The sequence below is a fragment of the Ipomoea triloba genome, chromosome 9 (assembly GCF_003576645.1).
Source record: "Ipomoea triloba cultivar NCNSP0323 chromosome 9, ASM357664v1".
NCBI classification, from domain to species: Eukaryota; Viridiplantae; Streptophyta; class Magnoliopsida; order Solanales; family Convolvulaceae; genus Ipomoea; species Ipomoea triloba.
The window spans coordinates 6,532,979-6,558,437 of NC_044924.1; the positions used below are offsets into that span (position 1 = coordinate 6,532,979).

General features: G+C 33.5%; 7 protein-coding genes across 14 annotated transcripts; 6 read left to right on the top strand and 1 right to left on the bottom strand.

Moving 5' to 3' along the window:
- Positions 1-133: 133 nt before the first annotated feature.
- LOC116028331 (pentatricopeptide repeat-containing protein At2g38420, mitochondrial) lies at positions 134-2,739 on the bottom strand. 8 transcript variants are annotated; one of them, XM_031270014.1, is made up of 3 exons: positions 1,060-2,739; positions 585-658; positions 134-509 (listed from the first exon to the last, which is right to left on the bottom strand). In XM_031270014.1, exon 1 carries the CDS (start codon positions 2,606-2,608, stop codon positions 1,160-1,162), a length of 1,449 nt encoding a protein of 482 aa, XP_031125874.1. In that variant the 5' UTR covers positions 2,609-2,739; the 3' UTR covers positions 134-509; positions 585-658; positions 1,060-1,159. The 8 variants fall into 8 exon arrangements, with proteins under 8 accessions (XP_031125874.1, XP_031125868.1, XP_031125870.1 ...); XM_031270008.1 differs by having other exon boundaries at positions 585-937; XM_031270010.1 differs by having other exon boundaries at positions 585-942.
- Positions 2,740-5,043: 2,304 nt separating this feature from the next.
- LOC116030756 (protein LURP-one-related 15-like) lies at positions 5,044-6,154 on the top strand. Its single transcript, XM_031273083.1, has 2 exons — positions 5,044-5,350; positions 5,476-6,154. The coding sequence occupies exons 1-2, from the start codon at positions 5,111-5,113 to the stop codon at positions 5,890-5,892; spliced, it is 657 nt and encodes a 218-aa protein (XP_031128943.1). The 5' UTR covers positions 5,044-5,110; the 3' UTR covers positions 5,893-6,154.
- Positions 6,155-7,535: 1,381 nt separating this feature from the next.
- Positions 7,536-8,750, top strand: LOC116030701 (protein LURP-one-related 15-like). Its single transcript, XM_031273016.1, has 2 exons — positions 7,536-7,918; positions 7,996-8,750. The coding sequence occupies exons 1-2, from the start codon at positions 7,694-7,696 to the stop codon at positions 8,494-8,496; spliced, it is 726 nt and encodes a 241-aa protein (XP_031128876.1). The 5' UTR covers positions 7,536-7,693; the 3' UTR covers positions 8,497-8,750.
- Positions 8,751-13,420: 4,670 nt separating this feature from the next.
- On the top strand, positions 13,421-14,453 carry LOC116030421 (protein LURP-one-related 15-like). Its single transcript, XM_031272667.1, has 2 exons — positions 13,421-13,733; positions 13,891-14,453. The coding sequence occupies exons 1-2, from the start codon at positions 13,494-13,496 to the stop codon at positions 14,272-14,274; spliced, it is 624 nt and encodes a 207-aa protein (XP_031128527.1). The 5' UTR covers positions 13,421-13,493; the 3' UTR covers positions 14,275-14,453.
- An 891-nt stretch (positions 14,454-15,344) lies between these two features.
- On the top strand, positions 15,345-16,490 carry LOC116030682 (protein LURP-one-related 10-like). Its single transcript, XM_031272997.1, has 2 exons — positions 15,345-15,728; positions 15,805-16,490. Exons 1-2 carry the CDS (start codon positions 15,486-15,488, stop codon positions 16,357-16,359), a joined length of 798 nt encoding a protein of 265 aa, XP_031128857.1. The 5' UTR covers positions 15,345-15,485; the 3' UTR covers positions 16,360-16,490.
- Positions 16,491-17,596: 1,106 nt separating this feature from the next.
- On the top strand, positions 17,597-18,702 carry LOC116028969 (protein LURP-one-related 10-like). The gene is made up of 2 exons (XM_031270828.1): positions 17,597-18,062; positions 18,235-18,702. Exons 1-2 carry the CDS (start codon positions 17,802-17,804, stop codon positions 18,607-18,609), a joined length of 636 nt encoding a protein of 211 aa, XP_031126688.1. The 5' UTR covers positions 17,597-17,801; the 3' UTR covers positions 18,610-18,702.
- A 3,603-nt stretch (positions 18,703-22,305) lies between these two features.
- On the top strand, positions 22,306-25,071 carry LOC116029211 (TOM1-like protein 6). Its single transcript, XM_031271120.1, has 8 exons — positions 22,306-22,740; positions 23,613-23,691; positions 23,834-23,932; positions 24,044-24,157; positions 24,294-24,457; positions 24,548-24,629; positions 24,714-24,799; positions 24,909-25,071. Exons 1-8 carry the CDS (start codon positions 22,586-22,588, stop codon positions 25,069-25,071), a joined length of 942 nt encoding a protein of 313 aa, XP_031126980.1. The 5' UTR covers positions 22,306-22,585.
- Positions 25,072-25,459: the final 388 nt, after the last annotated feature.

The following is a 25,459-nucleotide window of genomic DNA, read 5'->3' on the forward strand; positions in this document are numbered from 1 at the left end:
ACATACTTCATGGTCCACACTGCTACATAGGACCACGGTCCACTGCCGTAAGAAGTGTTTTTGATAGGACTTGCACTCTTATCTCACCTATGGCTTGTACAAATTGATAGAGAACCATTTGAGATATGAGGGGTTTTTGCAATGCTATAATGTCAGCACTATTAACTATTGCATTTCAAGAAAGGAAATACTTATACTTGGAGAAGTGACTTACAGCAGTAAGAAATGAACACGTTTAGCACACAGTTCATAAATTAAATTAGTAGGAACCCATGCTAATGACATCCTAAATGTTGTTCTCAGAGGTCAATATGAGAAGAAAGTGATATGAAAGATTAGTTGACCCTATGGCTAACATGTACAAATATGTCACATTCCTTAGCTATAGCTAGTAGTTGAGACTTGAGAATAAATGCTTGAAGCAATGAAGCTCTCATCTTCTGACTCACTGAGAAATGAGAATTTCATGTCTTGGAAGCTTATGAATGATAAGAAACCAAAAATATTCCCTGGAAAATCAATCCGTCATCATTGTTCAATCTCTGCAAATCTAGCCAAGAAAGCATTCAAGGGCACGATTTTACCTGAATTTCTCGCGCTTTTGGATGTATCATGGTGGAGAATGTATCTTCTGACTCTCTGTACTATGGCCTATGTTCTGTCACATCACATCAAGAGAACATGATAATTAAACCAGTGATTAGCCAGCCACTCTACTTAAAATTGGTAGTTAGTACATCAATTGTCCAATAAAGTGGCTGAATAATTACACTCGCGACAAATGCTAGGATGAGACACAGCTCATAAAACCTCACGCATACATCAAGTCCGTGGAGGTTGAGAAGGCAAAATCATGGTTCTTGTCTGTCTTCCTGGTATGTTGATGGTGATTGGCGCACTAGTTTTAAAACGATTTGGGCACATGTACCGCAATTTTCTGGGCTTGAAAACATATCCATATGCTTTAGTTGATTGTATAGTTATGCAAGTGCAAGAAGTCAAGAACAATTTAAAAGAGAGAAGCACACATTGACTAAACCGAGCCAGACAAGGTTTCACCTGTTAATTCGACCTCTTTAGGTTTGGTTCAAGGAGGAAAAGATCTGATTAGATAAGGACCATCTGATAACTCTAATGCCACTAATTAGGGGTTGCGGGTTCATGAATTTGCATAAACCAAATCTGACAAACTGCTGCATTGTAAACTTGTATGGCAAAGATCTCGTAATAGCCCCTCAAATGTGGTAGATTGAGGAACAAAACCGTTGTTCAACATATCATGTAACAACTCACAAGCTTCATCAATTTCACCGTTTCTAATGAAATTGTTGATTTGAAACTCGTAAGTCTGGCAATTCATTTGCACGCCCTTGAGTTTCATTTGTCCAACGACCTCCCTCGCTGCAGATAACATCCCGTTCCCACACAAGGCCTCCAAGACAGTATTGTAAGTGATTACATCTGGCCTGCATCCCAGCTCTTCCATGGAAGCAAGCATCTTTATTGCCTCGTCTACCTTATTCTGCTTGCACAACCCATTTATATAGCGATTGTAAGTAAAAACCGTTGGAACCAAACCCAACACAAGCAATTCATCAAACACCTTATCTGCCTTCTCAAACTCGCCTTCCAAGACCACCCCTTCCAAAACCAAATCATAGCATTCGATATCAGGCGAAATCCCATCCATTCGCATCTTCTTCAAGACCTTTGCAGCTTCTTTTCCTTTTCCCTTTATCACCAGAAACCTCATCACATTGTAAAAATCCAATCTTCTTGGGCTAAACCCTAACTTCCTTGTTTCTTCCAAGAAACCCACAATGTCAAACTCATCACTACCCTTTTGCTCACACATTGTTGATAATACCAAAGAACAGACCTTCCCATCTAAATCAAACCCAGAATCCACCATGCAATTCAACATCTCAACCGCATAATTAACCTTCCCAATCTTACAAAGAGCCCTAATCAACAACCCAAAACTCGACCCATTTATCTGGATATTCATCAACTGACTCTTATTCAATATTTCAGGCACATTCCTAAGACCCCATTCACTCTTACAAAGAACAGAGAGCAGAGCATTCAAAGACTTCATAGTTGGGGCACATCTAAACCTCGGAATCCTCAAGAACACCTCAACCGCACATTCCAATTCACCAATATCACCATAAAACTTGATGAGATAAACAAAAACCCCCTCGGGTATCTCAAAGTTGTCGACTTTCTGCAAATGATCGAGAACTTTAGGGATCAAATCATAGGTACAGGGGTTCCTGGTAATTTCCTTGATTACGAATTGGTAAGCACTTGGAGTGGGGTCGCATTGGTAGTCCGCGAATGAATCGATGAGGGCCGATAAAGGATTCGTGGGTCCCGGCGACTTTAAAACCCTTTCTATCATGCTCTGCATAGCTAGCTGATGACCGAAGCTCTCGTGCCACTTGGTTTTGTACGGCGATCTTGGCCATTTTCTTCTTTTTCTCAGGTAGTAGTTTTTCAAATTGGGCTTTGAAGAAGATGAAAATGAAAATGAAAAGGACGAAAGATTTGTTCTCAGCTGCCAGATTGGTAGCCTGCTTACGGAATGCCAGCAGCTCCTTAACATCTTCCAGAGAATCTTAAAAGTTTGAGCGGAGAGAATCGTAGGATCATAGTACAGTACTCGACGATCTCCGAACTCTTTTCTGGTTTGTCGAATTGTCGCAGAGTTCTGAATTCCCGACCGTGTTTCGTGTGGGCCGCAAGTGGAATTTGCGGAAGATTTTGGGCCGTGATAATTTAGCCCAAGCTCGTGAATATCATATTACTTCGTATAATAATAAGTTGTGTGAGGATCCGGAGCAAATTATTCTGTAGATCGGAATCCACATTGCAAGGTGGATCCACATTTAAAATACACAATTTACTTACTTAATGTTCACAATTTACATATTGAATGTTCACAATTCAGTATGTAAATTGTGAACATTCAGTATGTTTATTACTTATATGAGAATTTGTAATATTTTTGAAGAAAAATGTAATATTTTAATACTCTCTCTGTCCTATTTTACCTGTCCTATTTACTATTCATTGGTCAAACCAACTCTTCATTCTTTGCTTATTTTCTTTAGTAAATTTTTATTATTTTTAAATTTAATTTTTTGTGTTTAATAGTACTTTTAATGTAGTTTCTAAATATATAAATTTTATATATTGATGCTAAACTTAATAATATGAAAAATTAGATTAAAAATTACTCCAGTCAAGCCTCGTTAAACGAACCAGACAACCATTTTGGGACGGAGGTAGTATTTTAATTTAAAAATATTAAAAATTTTCTTGAAAATATTACAGAGTATATTTTTTCTTATAAGTAACAAACAAACACTTGTCAACATTATTTATAAGGGAAAATGTAATACTTTAACATAAAGTATTGCATTTTTCCTTATAAATGACAAACATTCTATTCCTATTTAGTATTACATTTTGCAGTATAAGTAGTACATTTTCATATAAACTCAACCCGAATTGATCCGTCTCATACAAGTGCGATCCATAAAGGAAAATAACAATTTTGTTCCATGAATTGTTTCACTTTTAAAAATTTAGTCCGTTTAAATTAATTTAAATAAATTTAGTCACTTAATTTTTTATAAATTCATCTTTAAATCTAGCTTTAACCCCTAAATTATTCCTTACTAATTATTTTAGTCCATAGCTCTTTATCGTAGCAATATACCTCTAATTCTTAAAAAAAAAAAAAGTTACTGTTTTAAGCCCTAAACGAAACCAACTACTAAACACATTAAAATCTTATAAATTTATTCTTTATAACTTTTTTAACACTATTAAAATCTTATACCTCTAATTCTTAAAAAAAGTTACAGTTATAAATTTTTTCAATTTTGGTATTTCATCTACGAAATAGAGAATTAATAACCTTCTTCCCTATTTTTTTTTATCTTCAATTGTGGTATATCGTCCTTATTTTCCTTACACAGAGTCACAGACATATTAAAAGAAATTTTTTATTTTGTAAATGAAATATCATATCAAGACTAAAAAGGATTATAATTAAAGATAAATATTTAAAGTACTAAAAAATCTATGTAATAAGTACTATTTTAATAAAATTTAATAGTTTTTGTCACTCTGAAAGTAAAAGTTGTAACTTTTTTTAAGAATTAATTGTTTATATTGTAATAGTAAGAAGTTAAAGATGATGATGGTGGTGGTGGAAGAGATCAAGTCAACGTTCTACGCTATTTGGAATTTTAAAAGTTTGACTTCATACGTAAATGGCAGTATGACACCTAAGACAATTGATTAAAAATTTGATGAAAGCACGCAAATTGTCAAATTTGTAATTATTGTTTACATTAAAACGATATTATTCTAAAAGTTCCAATAAAAACATTCGGAAATTTAAAAAAAAAAAAAAAGAATATTTGATACATTGTGTGTGTATGTATATTATATATATGTGCCTGCTATATATCAATAGCGTATCATGATATCACCTCATAAAAAATAAGGTTAATATATATATATTGGCTAATTTCTCCTTTTTTTCTATAAAAAAAATAAAATTTACTAATTTACAAATCATTGTAATTATTTATCTTAATTATTAAAATAACAATGATGCATGGGTTCGGTCTAAAAAATCATATCGGCTGGGAAAGAGGTTGGTCAATGGTAATGAGATGGTTTTATGTGATTTAATTTATTACTGAGATATAATAACTAACACTTGTAAAGTTACTTTGAATCAATCTGCGTTGACATCAAATTTGTTTTTATAAAAAGTCAATACTTTTTAAATACGCAACACGAAGATGCATGATGGATCGGACCACAACAACATCTGATCTGTAATGATACATGATATTTCCTTTTAATTTCTCTTCCTTGATGATTATTTGACTTGGTTAATGCTTTGAAAATTCTTTACACCGCCATTGTTGCTTTCACGTAAATTCTTCTAATCTGCTTATATATACACCAAGATTAATTAACATGCATAAAGGTATCATCTATTAGCAGAAAATTAAATCAAGAATCAGAGATATTATTAGAATTGATTCTGGAGATCATCAGATCAGTTAGCAGCGAACTGAGCATGGCGGAAACGCTGTTTGGTAATCCTCTGATTGTGATCAGCCCGGAATATTGTACCCCTCATCATCTTCAAATCTCAATCAAGAAAAAGGTATACTTTTTGGCTGGCCACGGATATGAAGTTAAAGATACCGCCAATGACAGAATCCTCTTCAAAGTCGAAAACATCCCCACTTTCTTCAACAGCAAGATCGTCGTCTATGATCCCGCCGGAAACTCCATCGTCACTCTCAGACGAAAGGTATATATTCAAAACATTACTATACATTGATCTTTTTGAGTGACCTGGAATACATTAAATTCAGGTAGAGATAAAACAATTCGATCTGAGAATTATTCCCAAATGTTATTTATATATGTATGCAGGCATTTACATGGCGAACCAAATGGGAAGTTTACAGGGGAGAAAGCAAAGAGGAGAAAGACCTCATCTTCAGCGCAAGAACATCTTCGGCGTTTCAGTTCACCACAAACCTAGACGTATTCTTAGCCGGCAACACATCGGAACAAATCTGCGATTATAAGATGAAGACAAGCTACGGGCAGTCGACGTGCGATATCTACGTTAAACCATCTTCTACCTTAATTGCTCAGATGAAGAAGAAAGTGACGGCGGGGAGTATATTCCTGGGAAAGGATAATTTCACGGTGACGCTGCAGCCAAACGTGGATCAAGCCTTCATTGTTGCTCTCATAGTAATTCTCCAAGAGATCGTCGACTCAAGAAGAAGAAATAATCACAGTTCTCATCACCACCACACTACTCATCACCATTGCACATGATGAATTGAAGCAGGAATAACACATAACAATTCGTCGTTTTCTTCCTTGAGATATATCTGTCATCCTTTTATTATTTAATCATGGGTATACAACTCGTGAAATTTGTACTAAAAAAAAAAAAACTCGTGAAATTTTAGTTTAATTTTAACCATTTTGTGGGGCGGGGGTGTGTATTATTTATTGTTCTTGAAATGTTTCATGATGTATTTACTTAGCTTGTAAATTATATTGTATTAGCAATTCAATTTAATTAATATTTTCATTTCAACTTTTTAAATAAAATAATATTGAAATTGAATATATAATTGTTATTTAGAGAGCTGATGTGTTTTTTTTTTTTTGGAGTACTATTGACTCTGTTTCAATGCAGTATCGCGACTCCACTGAGACTCGATCCACCCCCTTCCCATCGTCACAAGATTGGCAGATCACATTGTTGAAGCAAGAATAGTTAACGGGACACATGAAGGAACCAAAGTTCTTATACCCCAAATGTCTCTCACTCATTCTAATACAAGATTGTCATTCAAGTTCCCGCATAAACAATTCCGGTTGATGCTTGCATATGCCATGACTATCAACAAAAGCCACGGTCGAACACTAACTCACGTTGGGTTATAGCTGAAAAAACACAGTCTTTGATCACAGTCAATTGTACGTGGCTTTCTCCCGAGTCACCGCCTCAAAGTGTTAGTTCTAGACGAGGATGGACAATATTGTGTTGCTACTATCAATGTCGTCTACAAAGAGGTTTTCAATAATATGTAAATACAATCGGTGATATTATATTTTTTTTTAAGATGGCAAAATTGCTATATATCTACACAAAAATATATCTCCATACATACGAATTAGAATAACAATTGATTCTTATAACTGAGTTACTAAGATAGAGATCGAACATATTTTGCTAATTTGTAAAAATCCTAAACAATGATATATAAAATCACTAAAGTTCCAGTAGCATCATATGCGTGCATCTATACATTAGCTATTAATTCATCAATTATTTACTCGAATTCAAACAAAGATATATAACATCAAAAAACATAATCCATCAAAAACATATCTTCATTTACACTATATAATATTTGATGTTACAATAATTTATATAATTATATATCGATCTAAACATTCTTAATATATTATAATAAATCCATTTCGTGCGGGTGAAAATACTAATTATAAAAAAAAATTTAAAAAAAAATCTGTTCAGTCTAAATCGGCTGGGAAAGAATTGGTCAGTGTTAATATAATGAAATGACTTTATGTAAGTATTTAAGTACATAACACGAATTGAAGATGATGGACCAAAACGTACGTAATGATACATGATGTTTCCTTGCAATTTCTTTTCCTTGATGATTGGTTAGTGCTTTGAAATTTCTCTTCCTTGATGATTGGTTAGTGCTTTGAAAGAAAAATATTTCATGTACTTTCAAAAATATACTTCTAATTTTTACTCTCATTTGTATTCAAATTTGATTGGAGGAAGAAAAAAAGAAATAGATAAACATCATGACCCTTATTAAATTGAGCAATCAAACCATACCAAATCATATAGAATGAAAAATGAAAGTACATGTGGGTTTGAAATTTCTCTTCCTTGATAATTGGTTAGTGCTTTGAAATTTCTTTACACCGCCATTGTTGCTTTGATGAAAATTCTTCTGCTTATATATACACGATCATCAACATGCATAAAAGCATCATCTATATTGAGGTATTATTGGAATTGAAATAGATAGTAGTAGTGTTTGCTTCTGGTGATCAAATAAGATAAGTTAGCAGCGAGCTGAGCATGACGGAAACGGTGATTAATAATTCTCTGGTTGTGATCAGCCCGGAATACTGTGTCCCTCATCATCTTCAAATCTCAGTCAAGATGGCTGGCCAGGGATATGAAGTTAAAGACGCCGCCAATGACAAAATCCTCTTCAAAGTCGAAAACATCTCCACTTTCTTCCACACCAAGCTCGTCGTCTTTGATCCCGCCGGCAACTCCATCCTCACTCTCCGACGAAAGGTAGGTATATATATAATTCTGAGAAATTTTTTAATTCTGAGAATTATTCAATTCTGAAATCTTATTTTTGTATGTAGGCATTTACATGGCGAACGAGATGGGAAGTTTACAGAGGAGAAAGCGAGGAGGAGAAAGACATGATCTTCAGCGCAAGAACATCTTCGGTGTTCCAGATCAGAACAAACCTAGACGTGTTCTTAGCCGGCAACACTACATCGGAACAAATGTGCGATTATAAGATGAAGACAAGCTTCACGCAGTGGACATGCGATATCTATGTTGGACCATCTTGTTCTACCTTAATTGCTCAGATGCAGGAGAAAGTGAGTATGTGGAGTATATTATTTGGGGGAGAGGACAATTTGATGGTGACGCTGCAGCCAAACGTGGACCAAGCCTTCATTGTTGCTCTTATAGTAATTCTCCAAGAGATCGTCCACCCAAGAAGAGGAAATCAAAGTTCTCATCACATCGCCGCCGCTCATCACCACGCCGCTCCTGATCACTACACTGCTCATCACCACGCCGCTCATCATCACCACACTGCTCATCATCACCACGCCGCTCATCACCATTAATTGCACATGAAATTTTAGTTTTAACCATTTTGTGGGGGTGTGCGTATTATTTATTGTTCTTGAAATGTTTCATGGTCTATTTACTTAGCTTGTAAATTATATTGGGCTTGTTTCGTTATCAGGGGTTAGTGGTTAGCGGTAGTGGGTTGTGTTAGCGGTTATTAAATAGCGGATTGTATTAGCGGGTTTAACCAGCGGAATGTATTAGTGGTTTGTAAAAAGATGTTTAATAAAATTAACTGTATTAACTGTTTAGATTAGCGGTCAACATGTAAAATGACAAAAAAATATATATAATAACAATACTCCGTAGCAATTATAATAATAATAATAATAATAGAAAAAAAAAACAAAAAATAACACTGTAAAGATGTGGGATCAAAAGATCCCACATTGTAAGTTTAAAAAAAAAGGGGCGTTGGGAGCTCAACTCCCCATACTCTTCTCTTGTCCATCCCACATCGGATGGGCAAGAGAAAGAGAAGTCTCAGGCTTCTAAACATTTTAATTTTTTTTTTTAATATTGTACTAAAGGGTAGGGTGTTTTGGGGAAGAAATTCGCCAACTCTGCAGCGTTTGAGATTCTCCAAACCGCTGTTAACCAAACACATAAAGATAGTCAAATCTATCAAATTTTTGTGGATCAGTTGCTAACCAAACATAACAGTATTAACAATTCAATTTAATATTTTTCGTTTCAACTTGTATACAAAATAATGTTGAATTTGAATATATAATTGTTATTTAAAGAGCTGAGGTGTTTTGTCTCTTGTAATTATAAAAATATCCTCTATTATAAAAAACTCACAAGCTTTTTTTAATTAAAAAGAAAAAAAAGTTCCTGTCCAATTTAAACGATGCCGTTAAAAGTCATGTGCATAGAAAGAGTTTTAGGTTTTGCAAAAACAACGTGAGAAATGCGTGAAGAAGATTACGGCTGATTAAATCGTATATGGATTTTAAATTTGCAGTATTTAATTCGACGTATGGACTTCACATTAAAATCCCTGGGATGGCTTCATGGGAACCATGGCTATCTAAGTCTTCTATTCTATTCGAATACAAACATTACAACGAAAGCTAATCAGAATACTACTTCCAGTATACATCTTAGTACTGTTGAGCATATAACATAAATGTGCAGTCCAACTATAAGTTTAGGCTTTTAGTTGGATGGAGCACATGATTCAATTTGGTATCAGAGCCATGCAAAAGGTCATGATTCGCGCCACCCGAAAAAAGACTATGATCCACGTGTTGCTTGGAGCCCATCAAGTCAATCGGCCCGCACACGTGTTGAGCATATAATATAATATAATTATAAGCTTAGACTTTTAGTTGGGGCAAATTATTGCATGGACCAGCTGTGTGGACCAAAAATAAAAAATACATTATTTTTATACCGAAGGTACATTATTTTTATACTGTAGGTACATTATTTGATAGTATATATCAAATAATGTACCTTCAGTACAAAAATAATGTACCTACAGTACAAAAACAATGTACCTTTAATACAAAAATAATATACTTTTTATTTTTGGTTCACACAGCTGTGTAGACCATGGTCCATACAATAATGATTGTTTAGTTGGATGGAGCACATGATTCAATTAGGATTTTCATGGCTCCAATATAATATACATTCTGGGTCGTGATATATTTCTTTTTAAAACAAGAAGCGCAAATGCTTAGAAATTTCCATTCCCTTTCCAAATCACAATTGCTTCGTTTTGTCAAACCAAAATGGGCCCCTCTACTACAAAAGTCAGCTAGTAAATAATTCATACCAATTAGATTATTGTTTTATTTAATGCTCTCTACGACATCTTTATTAAAGATGGATGCAAGAAAATTCATAGTAATTTCCATTTCTTAGAGAATATATATATATATGCGCCACATGAATTATAAGCAGCAGATGCACGTAATACTATGGAAGATGACAAAAATTTTAGGGAAAATGGTAAATATATAGACTCTTGAATTTTAGGTAAAAGTGCAATTAGATCATTGCATTTTTAAAAAAGAGAAATTAAATATTCGAATTTGTTATTTTGGTGCGTCTAAACCTAATAACCGATTATTCAGTTGGAACTTTTGGTTCACCAATTTTTACCATTTTCTGTAGTGAAATCAATACACTAATAACACAAAAGCGTCAATGAAACACATTTCTTTTCGGGTCTACATATTTAATTCTTCTCGAGTAGTAAAATGGAAAATTTGATGAATCAAATTAAACTTTCTTGATCCAAAAGACCACACACCACCTGAAATGTTTTGAACAAATCCTCATACAAGAGCTAAAGAACTACATAATTAATGCAGATAAAATTTTATGATTTTATAATTTCACGAAACTTTAATTGCATGCATAAACTAGGCTTTAATCCACATACAGATTATCACGGATTAACAAAGCCAACATTATGTAGAACAAGAATACTTACTCCACTAGAATCGATGACACTGTCAAACTCATTCAACCTTGAAATTGATTCTTTAATGCTGAAGTCACCAACTGCATCTAATTGGTCAACATATGTTGTGACTTCATCAACCTTAGCTTGTGGAGTATTGTAAGAAACGTAGGAGATGAGGGAGTTGCAGCAATTGGTTGAGTCCCACCAGTCAAGATCTTTGATTCCTAAAAATTTTATTTAATTAACCCGTACTGCTTGCCTCTTCAACCGATTTCATCACAATACGTGGTGGCTCCTGCTTAATAACAACAATGCTTCAGGTTCAATCCCTTATGTTCTGTCAAATGCAAAAAGTTTTGTACAATTGTAGCTTCATATAAACCATATTTTAGGATTGATTCCTCAAGAGTTAGGAAATTTCGAGCATTAAAAGTGTTTTTTTGGTTGGGCGAATTAGTTTGGAGGTAGTGTGCATCATTGTCTCCCTTTATCTTAGCCCTCTCCCAGATATAAGTGAAAGAGATATGCAGATAATATGATTTTTCCGCTTTTCTCTTACTTCTTTTGGTATATATATTTTCAGCATTCAATTTGTGCAAGTAATGCATACTCATTATTCTGGCAGTATTCATGTTTGCAACTCATACAACAAAGTCAGCACCTTTAAATCTAATATAATTATGAAATTGAAATAACAATCACCCAAAATAATAATAATATTGTTGACTTATTTTATATTCAAATATGTTTTTTTTTTCCGCAAACTAGCATTAGTAACTCAATTGCACATAAGACACTACCAACAAAAAGAAGCGAACGAGCAATGAAGACGAAGACAATGACAAAGACAAATCTATCCAAAAGAGAATTAACAGAACTTAAAGTAATTCCAACCAAAAGTAGTATCTACTCCCTAGCTAATACCATACGTCCATACCAACTACAATTAGTATTTACTATTTAGATAATTGTTTTTAGAAAAGTGCAAAAATTAATTTTAATGCCAACTATAATGAATTTATCTTATATAATCTTGCATTGATATACTTTGAATTATTTAATTTAAATACAAATATTTTGGGCATTAAATTAGTCATACAATGCACGTAGGCTTAAAAACTAGTGTGTCTGCTATATATGAATAGTGTATCACATGATATCACCTCATTAAAAATATATTTAAGAGAAAATTGTTATTTATGCACATTCATAATATGCCAATTATCATTGGCACTCCTAAATTATTAGTAGTGTAAGGCTATGTTTGGCAAACCTAGCTGAAAAGGTAGCTGAAAGCTGAAAAGTAGCGGAAAACTGAAAATCTATAAGTTCGAAGCTGAAAACTGAAAATCTATAAGTTCGAAGCTGAAATCTGAAGAGCTGTTAAGCTAGCTGTTATGCTTAAAAATGTTTGGTAAAATTAGTTTTTTGATAAGCTGATAAATGTAAAAAGACTAAAAATGATATCTTCATACAATTTAAATAATTTTAAATTTAAATAGGTTTGTTTATATATTAAAATATAAAATAATGAAATCAATATATTTAAATAAAATATAAAGTAAGAACATATATTTGAAAATATATAAAGTAAAAAAAAATGTTTATAATTCATAAGATTAGTTCATACAAAATCAATGTTCAAACACAAATGTTACAACCAAACATAATGAAAAGAAAATGTTAAAAGGGTTTCAATTGAGAGGGGTAAAAGATGCCATTTATTTAAAATAATAAGGATAAAGATGGAAAAAAGTTAAAAAACTACTAGCTTATTTTTGAAAAGCTACCTCAAGTAGCGTTTCAAAATAAGCTCTTATTTTAAGCTACTAGCTTATTCTGAGAACATTACCAAACAGAACTTATAGCTTATTAGTAGCTTAAAATAAGCTATAAGCTCCTAAATAAGCTCTGCCAAACACAGCCTAAATGTTGCCTCCCAATTTTTAAAACATACATATATTTACACCACTAATAATTAAGGAGTGTCATTGATAATTGACCTACTATGGAGGGACATAAATAACAATTTTCTCTATATATTTAATATTGGCCAATATTTTTTTTAATTTTAATAATTTACAAATCATTGTAATTATTTATCTTAATTATAAAAATAATACTACGTAATAATCTGTTCAGTCTAAATCGGCTGGGAAAGAATTGGTCAATGTTAATATAATGAGATGACTTTATGTGATTTATTACTGAGATATAATACATGTAAAGTTGAATCAATCTGCTTTGACATCAAATTGTTTTTGTTAAAAAGTCAAATACTTTTTAAGTACCTAACACGAATTCAAGATGGTGGACCACAACAACATCTGTAATGATACACGATGCTTCCTTTCAATTTCTCTTCATTGATGATTGGTTAGTGCTTTGAAATTTCTTTACACCGCCATTGTACGGTTGCTTTGACGAAAATTCTTCTGCTTATATATATACATCATCATCAACATGCATAAAAACATATATCATATATTAATCTGAAGTATTATTGGAATTGAAATAGATAGTAGTGTTTGATTCTGGTGATCAGATCGATCAATTAGCAGCGAATTGAGCATGGCGAAAACGGTATTGGGTAACCCTCTGGTTGTGATCAGCCCGGAATACTGTGCTCCTCATCATCTTCAAATCTCAATCAAGAAAAAGGTTTACTTTTTGGCTGGCAACGGATATGAAGTTAAAGATGCCGCCAATGGCACAATCCTCTTCAAAGTCGAAAACATCCCCACTTTCTTCAACAGCAAGGTCGTCGTCTATGATCCTGCCGGAAACTCCATCCTCACTCTCCGACGAAAGGTATATATATAAATATATCAAATTTGCAACTTTGTAGTTACAAATCAATTGTCTGATCAACTTAATTGAGGTTGTCCGGACAGAGATTAGGGCAGAGAAAAAACAATTCTGAGAATTATATTATTCCCAATCAAATCTTATTTATATATGTATGCAGGCATTTACATGGCGAACGAGATGGAAAGTTTACAGGGGAGAAAGCAAAGAGGAGAAAGACCTCATCTTCAGCGCAAGAGAATCTTCGGCGTTTCAGTTCACCACAAACCTAGACGTGTTTTTAGCCGGCAACACATCGGAACAAGCGTGCGATTATAAGATGAAGACAAGCTACGGGCAGTCGACGTGCGATATCTACGTTAAACCATCTTCTACCTTAATTGCTCAGATGAAGAAGAAAGTGACGGCGGGGAGTATATTCCTGGGAAAGGATAATTTCACGGTGACGCTGCAGCCAAACGTGGATCAAGCCTTCATTGTTGCTCTCATAGTAATTCTCCAAGAGATCGTCGACTCAAGAAGAAGAAATCATAGTTCTTCATGAGTAGATCTAGTTGATGCTATAAACCTTTGAAATTTTAGTTTTAACCATTTTGTGGGGGTGTGTATAAGTGTATTGTTTATTGTTCTTGAAAAAATGTTACGGTTCATGATGTAATTACTTGTAAATTATACGGAGTATTGTTTTATTAGCAATTCAATTATTTAATATTTTCATTCCAACACTCTATTATGCTCCTTGTAAGCGTGACTGAGTTTCTTTACACTATATAATGGGGACCCAAATGCACATTTTAGCACACCACATAAAGAATCAAATAACAACAAAGTTACAATTTTAGTCTTCATTTTAATGCCTAATTAAGTGATTGAAACCTAACAAAGGACTTTTTTGAATAAAAATTAGATAGTCAAAATATCAAATTAAATTACGTTCAAAGATTATGACACAAAATAACAAATGACAATATTGATGGAGTAATTTGAGAATTAACTCTTATGACTAAAATTGATGACTTTATTTTCTGAATACGCTTCATAATGGGTGATACCGACACCCTTCCTATAGGCAATAGACACTATTTTCTCAATACCCATTAATTCAAGTCAATATTATACTTTGTGATGTATGGAATTTTAAAAGTTATACTGGTTACTCTTTCATTTTCACAGTAAATAACACATAATATAATTCATTAAACTTTTATGAAAATATAAATTGCAATTGGGTCTTTGAACCACATAAAATTATGTAATTAAACTAAAATTGACCTAATAATGTGGCGGTTAATTTATTAAAATTTTTAATTTTGTAAATAATTTTAAATTGAAATTTTGTTTCAATTAAAAAAAAAAAACCAGCACCCCGGAGACAAAGGCAGGGGAGGGGTGTTGGATTTGGGTCCTTTTCTTTTAGTCAAAAGTTTAGTAATTTTAAAAGTAACAAAAGGAATTGAACAGCATCTGCAATGAAATGACGATGATGTTTCCTTTTAATTTCTGTTCCTTGACTATTATTGACCTAGCTAGTTGCTTCGAAAATTCTTTGCAACTCCATTATATTGCTGCTTTCACGAAAATTCTTCTGATCTGCTTATCTATATACTATGATCATCATGCATAAATTAAAGGATCACCGATCTATTAGTATGCCGGAAATCAATCAAGAATGTGAGGTATTATTGGAATTGAAATAATAGCTAGCAGTGTTTGATTCTGGTGATCGATCAGATCAGTTTACGAGCTGAGCTGAGCATGGGGGAAATCGTGTTTGGTAATCCTCTGGTTGTGATCGGTCCGGAATACTGTGCTCCTCACCATCTTCAAATTTCAATCCACAAAAAGCTATACTTGTTGGCAGGCCACGGATACGAAGTCAAAGATGCTGCCAATGACACAATCCTCTTCAAAGTCGAAAACATCCCCACTTTCTTCAATAGCAGCAAGGTTGTTGTCTTTGATCCCGCCGGAAACTCCATCCTCACTCTCCGACGAAAGGTATATATATAATTCTGAGAAAATTTTTAATTCTGACTTTCTGAGAATTATTCCCAAATCTTATTTATGTATGCAGGCATTTGCGTGGCGAACCAGATGGGAAGTTTACAGAGGAGAAAGCAAGGAGGAGAAAGACATGATCTTCAGCGCAACAACATCTTCGGTGTTCCAGATCAGCACAAACCTAGACGTGTTCTTAGCCGGCAACACATCGGAACAAATGTGCGATTATAAGATGAAGACAAGCTTCACGCAGTGGACATGGGATATCTATGTTGGAGCATCTTCTTCTACCTTAATTGCTCAGATGCAGGAGAAAGTGAGTATGTGGAGTATATTATTGGGAGAGGATAATTTCATGGTGACGCTGCAGCCAAATGTGGACCAGGCCTTCATTGTTGCTCTTATAGTAATTCTCCAAGAGATCGTCAGAGCGCCTGCAAGAAGAATACGATATCGATCCAGGCCTGGTAGTAGCAGTGCGAAAGTTTTTTTTATTTTTTTATTTTTGTATTTTATTTTTGTATTTTTTAACCCCAGGAAACATTGCGAAACTGATTTATCCTATTTTATTAGCAGTAATAATGTGGTTGATTCTTCGTGGGTACCAGGGGCTTGTCCTCCCACTTAACGAGTCACTAAGTCACCATGATTTATCTTATTTTTCTTTTCCTAAGATTAGACTAATATATGAGGCTTTAGTGAGAGAATTTTGACTTTTGTAGATAATAAATAACAGTTCTCATCACCATTGAACATGCATGATGAATTGTAGTAGACTAGTAGTAATTACACCTCTAGCTCTAGAAGCATGCCCAATTGAATCTTTAATTCCTAGTGAGTAGTGACCCTTGATCTAATGTACAACCTAGTCCAAATTTGTTTCCACCTCAACTTGACAACATCCAAGCCAAGAGTAAAGCCAGAAAACTCAAGTTGAGAGCGATGTAGTAGAGAAAATTTACAATGTTAATTGACATTATAACTTTACATTATTGTGATTACACAAAGTATGAAATAATAATTATATAAGTACAAATTAAAGTCAATCATTACTTTAGAATTTTTTTTCACATAACACAAAATATATAATAATAATAATAATAATAATAAATACATTTATTTAAATATAGATTGTCACTCTTTATAGTTTTGTCAATTATTTCGTCACCAATTTTTTTCATAATTAACTTATATAAATTTGAGAGACAAAGGCAAATAAAAATCAAGATCACAAATTAAAGAATCAATATTAATTTTTGTCAATTTCAAAACTAATCATTTAAACTAGCAAATGTACATCTTAATTAAAAATGTAAATAAATAATTAAAACACACAATAAATCACTAATTAATTTATGAACGTAAATAATAAAACTAAAGCATATATCTCAAATTTGAAGATTTTTAAATTCAAATCTTGAACCCTTCATAATTAAAATCTTGATAAAAGAAATAAGATAATAAAGAAAATGATTAATTTAATTATTTGATTTATTTTTTTATTTAATGAATTTGATCTTTAATATATATTTTGAGTTCATTTAATAAAAATATATTAGAAGGCCATCCAGTGGCATCAAACCCTTCCTTTTATACGGGAGGTGGTGGTAACATAACTCCGCACTTGCGCATGTTATGAATGAATGAACGTCGTAAGTACTAGGAAAGTACGACGAAATATGTCTCCCGTAAGAGAGATATGAGAATATTAGATAAAAGAGTAATTCAACTCAATGAATAAGTTTAGATACAAACCACTCAGATTATTGTTAGGCATGCTTGGCCAATGATCACTATCATTCCGAGAATTGTTCAATTTTGACGACAAATACGATGCAAGAATAGTATAAATAAACCCATTTTCTAGTTTACAATTCGCCGGTTCCTGCCTGCCAATCAACGCGGTTAACAACGTTTAATAATCATCCCACCCCACCCCCCTTGTTTCTTATTTATTCTCCGATCCGATCCGATCCAGGGAATTATAAATTCCCAAAAAGGATTGGCGCAATATCTATCATTCCCAACCCTAATTCAATTCAGCTCTCTCTTTCTTTCGATCTTCACAAAATGATGATGGACGGAGAATCCACCTCCTACCCACCTCAGCCGGTGCCGGTCCCGCCGGTGATCAGCCCACAGTTCATCGTTCCCTACCCGGTGGATTTGGCGGTGGTGAGGAAAGTCATGACTCTCCAGGAAGGCAAGTTCGAAGTCCTCGACATCAACGGCACCGTCATGTTCAAGATAAAAAGCAAACTCTTAAGCATCCGTGATCGCCGCATCTTGGTCGACACCAACGACACCCCCATCGTCACTTTCCAACAAAAGGTATTACTTATATCTGGTCCACAAAACACGAAATCCCTAACCCTATCAGAGGACTGGTGCCTATAGGGCTCAATCCTGTTCCAGATTCTGATCTGTCACTCAGGAATCAACTGAACTATCTGTACCTATCTGTTCGTTTTCAGAATGTAATTAATGTTTTGTGTTCGATCAGATATTGACAGCTCACAGGAGATGGCAAGCGTTCAGGGGAGAAAGCACAGATCCGAAAGATCTGCTCTTCAGCGTGAAGAAATCATCGCTGTTTCAACTGAAGACGAAGCTGGATGTGTTCCTGGCGGGCAACACGAAAGGAGAGGTGTGCGATTTCCACATAAAGGGGAGCTGGCTGGAACGGTCGTGCGTGATATACGCGGGAGACTCGTCGACCATTGTTGCCCAGATGCACAAGAAGCACACGGCAGGGAGCGTATTTCTGGGGAAAGAACATTTCGGGGTGACGGTTTATCCCAACGTTGATTATGCCTTTATAGTGGCCTTGGTTGTAATTCTTGAGGAAATTAACCAGGACAGGTCGGGTGAGGACTAAGGTCACACATATCACAGATGTATATGTGAATAATCTCTTGTTAATCGTGATGTTTAATCAAATTTTATTTGATTATTTGTGGTTTACCATCTATGTATGTTTCTATGCTTTTCTTTTTGATAATCTTGCATGCATCATCAAATGTTTAATATTCATACATTTAAATAACAATTCTGGATGAACACGGAACGTTCGTTGGGATAAATTCAAAAAACAACTACTAAATATCATGTTTAAAGATATAATTTAATTCAGACAAATTATAAATTTTGACTAAATACTGGATTCAACTCTCCTGATATGGGATATGGGATCATTCAAGTTTTACTGTATGCACTTTTGTTGTTCACCTAAACCCTAAACCCTTTGTCTATTATAAAATTATACTTTCTCTTCCTCTCAATCACACCAAAATTTTATTCTATATTTCTAATCTAAGTTGTGGAGTTTGGATGCAATTTGGAAAAAAGAAAAATAATAATGATGCATTTATTATTATGGTAGACCTTGTAAATTTACCATTTCAATTATGAAGATATTGAGTTGCCTCTTTTCTTTGGTAGGCCATTATTGGCTTGAAGGCATTATATTAATATATGTTAGTGATGGAAAATTGACAATAAGGGTTGAAAATGAGCAGCATTTATAATATACTCATGTATGTATACGATCAGAAGTCTTTATTGAAATGGCTATAATTAAAGAGAAAAAAAAATAATAACAACACTCATGCGTGAATGATGATTCAGGTTATTTTGTAGATATATTAGATGGTACGTGATATTAACAATTTTTTTTAGATGGTACGTGATTCAGGTTATTTTTTTAATTAGGATTATGAAATAGCTATTCGGTCAAAATGACATCATCTAAAAATAAAAATGTCAGTGTGTTAACATCTCAAAACTAAAGTGATAATATATATATATATATATATATATATATATATATATATATATATATATATATATATATATATATATGTATGTATGTATGTATGTAAAATTCAATAATGACTAGAATTTATCATAAGGTGTGAATTAGATGATATAGGTCTCTTTCAATTAAATCAAAAGTTTGGAATCCTTTTATGGGACACAAACATGATTAATCTCAATGTGTGATCAAATTCATATATAATGACTATTTTTACAATTTAACATTTTTAAATTTTAATAATTTATGGAATAATATTAAAAATTTAAAGTTTTAATGTGATTTTATCAAAATCTGATCTTTTAGCTCAATTTGTAAATTGTATTTATTTTTTTTGAAAACGAAAACCAAACATATATTAAAAAAGATCATAAAGGAAGGAGAAAAGGAGGGGGATGATCTCCATTCCTTATGGTAGACAAGAGTAAAGCGTCTCTCACAAGGAGATGGACTACTTCATTCGCGAACTGTTTAGCAAATACAAAGCTAACACTACAAAAGCTATTAGCTCTAAAGTCATTTAGGATTAGGTCAAAGGAGGTACAAGAGTCACCATTTTTAATTCCCTCAACAAGTAAAGCATGATTCAATTTGCACCTTGTCGGTCTTAATGGAATTCAGCCATTTGAGGGCTTCCCTAATGCCCAAAGCTTCAGCCACTTTCGCTTGGTAGACCTATTTGGGGCACAAAGCTTTTGCCGGGGGCGCTATCACCTGGAGCGCGACCAAACTGCAAGAGGTGACGACCTTATTTGGAATGGATTTATTCCATATAGGTTGTTGCGTCTTTTAGGATTCTATATATTTCTCATATACAATAAATATTGAATAATATTCATTCTCAAGAAAATAATATTAGAAAATTAGACGTGAGTAGTCATATTAAACACAAGTGGAAAATGAGAATCACACTATTAATCTAAACCGTCATTTAGTATTCATTTATTACTTAACTTTAATAATTATATATTAATAAATTAAATAATTAAATATATGAAATTATGTCATCGTATTTGTATGTTACATAGGCGGTGTTGTTTGACCGCATTTCTTAGGAATATTTGTTATTTTGTTGACAAAATTCCCGCCAGTAAAATGCCGCCTCGAAAAACATATTTTCTTTTTCCTTTAAAAAAAATTGAAAATAGAATAAATTTCAGAAGATTAATGCCACTCGCAGCTCTCTTCCATTGCCGCCACGCTCGGCGCCTCGGCAATGCAACAAAGAGAATGCGAAAATATGAATTAGAAAAAAAAACATTTTTAATTATGTAGATGTGAATGGGAGATGATTAACTATAATTGTGCGATTTTAATTTATAATCCAACATTAATGCTAGTAAACATCTGAAAAATTAGATGGAAAAAGGCTTATTAATTTATTGAATTGTTCTTTTAATTTAATTAGTGCATAAATTCTCGTTACATTGACTTGGATGAATTAACTAATTCAAAATTTCGGTAAAACACATATTGTAGACCATGATTTATAGTGTAAGGTGAATCATTTATAAATGTTCATTTCTACTATACTGAAAATTAATTTTAATGTATTATAAATTTATTTTTAAAATATTTATAAATAAATTTATAATACACTAAAAATGAACATTGAGTATACTAAAAATGAACATATATATTAGTGGTTCACATTACAATGTAAGTTATGAGTTACGTGTAATTAATGATTCATAAAAGGGAAAATGACACTTTTTCCCCCTAAGTTACGTGCATATAGCACTTTTTCCCCATGAGTTATTAAAGTGATTGTTTTTCCCCCTCAGTTATTTTAAAAGTGGTTGTTTTTCCCCCTGAAATGTTAAATTGACATTTTTGCCCTTAAAATAACTATTTGATTTATTTTTATTCTCCAACCATTTATATTACTAATATGTATGGAAGATTACGGTTCGATATGAACCTAATCAAACACCATAGCAATTGAACTTAAATAGTATGGACGGTTACGGTTACAATTCCCTAAACCCGAAAAAATAAAATAAAATAATTGTTAAATTAAGACTATTTTTAAATAAGAAATAAAATTATAAAAATAAATAAATAAATAATTTTTGATTGGCGGTTCAAAATTGAAATTGAAATCGAACCGTACCGATTTATCAAAATAAGTGTTTGATTATTTTCACTATATATGATTGCGGTTCAGTTCCGGTTCGCGGTTCAACAATTATTTAATTTTATTTTTTGGTTCTAAATCGTAACCAGAACCGTTCATACTATTTCGGTATGATTGATACAGTGTTTGGTTAGGTTCGAACCGAATCGTGATCATCCATACATAAGAATTTGTTAGAGAAGAAAAATAAATGAAATAATTATTTTTAAGGGTAAAAATGTCAATTTAACATTTCAGGGGGAAAAACTGTCATTTTAATAACACAGGGGGGAAAAGTGCTATATGCACATAACATAGGGGGAAAAAGTGCCATTTTCCCTTCATAAAATGATAGATATCTCAAATGATTTATTATTGGAATTCATTATTGTATGGAACGTAATTTTAAAATACTAAATTGGGATAATTATTTATTATTAGAAAAATAAAAAGAAAGAGGGAGATTTATTATCGGCCATTATTACCAAAGGAGAAAGATTTTAGGAGGAGAAAAATGATGCACAGTAACTGTGACGAGGAGCGTGTATTAAGCAGCGCGCGTGAATGGAGATGTTCGCGGGAGTTGATGACACTAGAACACATAGCGAAAACGAAATTCCTGGAGAGGAAATATAACAACGAGAATTGGAAAAAGCAAAGAAATGAAACGCGAGAGAAGAGACCGAGAAAACGCTTAGAGCCAAGCGCAAGAGTAACAGAAGGGCCCAAACGAGAAACTTTCGTAGCGTTTCTCGGGAACAAAGAGCCTTTTTTTTTTTTCCTTGTGTTTTCCTGTGAAACTCAGAATCGCAAGACCCAGAGATTATTTTCTGCTTTTCTTTCTTATTCCACGCAAGAACAGTGATTTTTTCTCAGGAAACATAGAATCTGGAAAAAAAGAAAAGAAAAGAAAAGAAAAGAAAGATGATATCTTCATTGGCTATGGCGCCTGCTTCTTCATGGTATTCGACATCATCTTCGGTGGTGGTTCGAGTGGAGAAGGCCACGAGTGAGTTCTTGACAGGCCCTGACTGGCCTATGAACATTGATATCTGCGACATCATCAATTCCAATCGTTGGTATTTTCAGCTCTCTATTCTTTCCTGTTCTTTTTTTTTTTTTTTTCCTCCTCATGGCTGTAAGCAAGAATAGTTCTGTGGGCCCGGGAGCCCATAATGTATATAAATATAGTGATTAAGAACACATGATTTAGTTTGGTAACTCGGAGATTACACCAAGCACTAGATCATTAAATTATCCTGATTTACTATTTCATTATCATAACTTAAAGCTAGGATCTAGAGAATTTCGTCTTTTGTGGGTAAGAATAGTTCTTTGGAAATTAATAATTTTTGTGTGTGATTTCTAATTATGATTGTTGATTTTGCACATAGAATGGAAAAAGAGGTTTCTGTTTATATCTCTTGGTTTTATTTTGTATTTTTAAGCTAAGGTGGTCTTTGTTTGTATGATTATGATTTCTGATATATCTAGAAGATCATTAAAGTTTTGACCTTTAACTGGTCTCAATAAGAGAGGTAATTTCTTTTTACAGTTATGATTTTGGTTTTTGAAAACCAGAGATTCTCATAGCTTCTCTGTTGAAGCTGGGCTGCAGATGAGAATAAACGGAACAGGTTCATATATGAATGCCTAATTTTCCCTGATTTCTTTTATTTTCCTAAATTTTTATTGGGTGGCAACCTTTTTGCAGTCCACTATTGGCTTATAATTTGTGTAGTGCTTTGAAGAAATGATTCTTCTCAAGTGTTTTTGGAAAGAAGTAAACTCAATTTTGCTGTTTTTCTATCTTATTATTTAGATCATTATTAAGTTGCTTCAAACCGTATTTCTTGTCATTATTTGCATTTGTTTGGCAATTAGCTGATAACTGATTGGGTTTTCTATGAGAATGGCATAAGTTGTGCTCTCACTGTGCTACACTTTTCAGGGTGGCGAAAGATGTTCTCAAATCTGTGAAGAAAAGGCTGCAGAACAAGAATCCTAAAGTGCAGCTACTTTCTTTAACGGTATTATTCTCGTTTAGTTTGATTGTAATATGCTTTTAAAAATGTATGGATTCATGTAGAAATATGCTGGATTTAAGTACAAATTTAGTTGCTATAAGTATCGTTCGTGGTTTATTGACATTCGGCTTTACCTTTCTTTTAGCTTCTGGAGACGATGGTGAAAAACTGTTCTAATGTTGTGCACGTTCATATTGCTGAAAGAAGTATATTAACAGAGATGGTCAAAATTGTAAAGAAGACGGCAAGTGTCATTTCAATGCTCTTTAAGATCTGTGTTTGAAATTAATTCAATATTTTTTTTTTCAGAAATGCATTTCTGTGTTTCATTTTGCTGTCTTTGTTGGATTTGCAGATGGATACACACGTTAGAGACAAAATCCTAGTACTGATAGACTCTTGGCAAGAGGCGTTTGGTGGCCCGGGAGGAAAATATCCTCAGTACTATTGGGCGTATCAAGAACTGAAGGTATGCTTTCGGTTCTTGATTTTCTAATTAGAAATCTATGTTGTTGATAAGTACTATTTGGCAGAAAAGAGTGTAAGAAACCATTTGGGGATAATGATTCTCGTTCTTGCATTATTGTTATTCGAACTTGTTGCAGCTTGCTGGTGTAGGATTTCCGCCACGTTCATATGATACAGCTCCAATTTTCACTCCACCGGTGTCTCATCTTGTACAAAGCCCGCCCCGGATAGAGTATGGAATGCCAAGTAATTCTTCGACTAGACATGATGGCAACATGGTGTCTGAGATGGAGAAGTTAAGGTGAATGTTAGTTAGTCTTGGAGGTGTATGTGTTTATGTTCTTTGATTCACTTTGCCGTGTATTTTCCACTCATTTTCTTGGATTCACAGTTTTTCAGCCATAAGTTCTATGGGGGGTATTGTTGATCTTTTAGCTGAAATGCTGCAAGCTGTGAACCCAGGCGATCGTTCTGTATGTTCGTTCACTCCTTGTCTCGCCTCTAACCTAGTGCATATTGCCAGTAGATCGAAATCCTGATTTTTCCTTATTTTTTAGGCTGTAAAAGATGAAGTTATTGTGGATCTTGTTGAGCGTTGTCGTGCCAATCAGAAGAAACTGATTGATATGTTAACCGCAACCAGGTAAGGTTGTTTCCTAGTAGTTCAAATGCTGTTGGTTCTGTGTTTTTCTTGTGTCATTGTATCAATGCCTCCCCAAAACTGGTTTTTTGCTTGATGTTTGTTCTGTCAGGGACAATGGCCTTCTGGAACAGGGCCTTTATTTGAATGATATCCTGCAAAGTGTGCTTGCAAAGCACGATGCCATAGCGTCTGGTACTACCTTACCAAATCCTGTCGAGGATATCAAGCATCCCACGACTGAGNGTATGTATGTAAAATTCAATAATGACTAGAATTTATCATAAGGTGTGAATTAGATGATATAGGTCTCTTTCAATTAAATCAAAAGTTTGGAATCCTTTTATGGGACACAAACATGATTAATCTCAATGTGTGATCAAATTCATATATAATGACTATTTTTACAATTTAACATTTTTAAATTTTAATAATTTATGGAATAATATTAAAAATTTAAAGTTTTAATGTGATTTTATCAAAATCTGATCTTTTAGCTCAATTTGTAAATTGTATTTATTTTTTTTGAAAACGAAAACCAAACATATATTAAAAAAGATCATAAAGGAAGGAGAAAAGGAGGGGGATGATCTCCATTCCTTATGGTAGACAAGAGTAAAGCGTCTCTCACAAGGAGATGGACTACTTCATTCGCGAACTGTT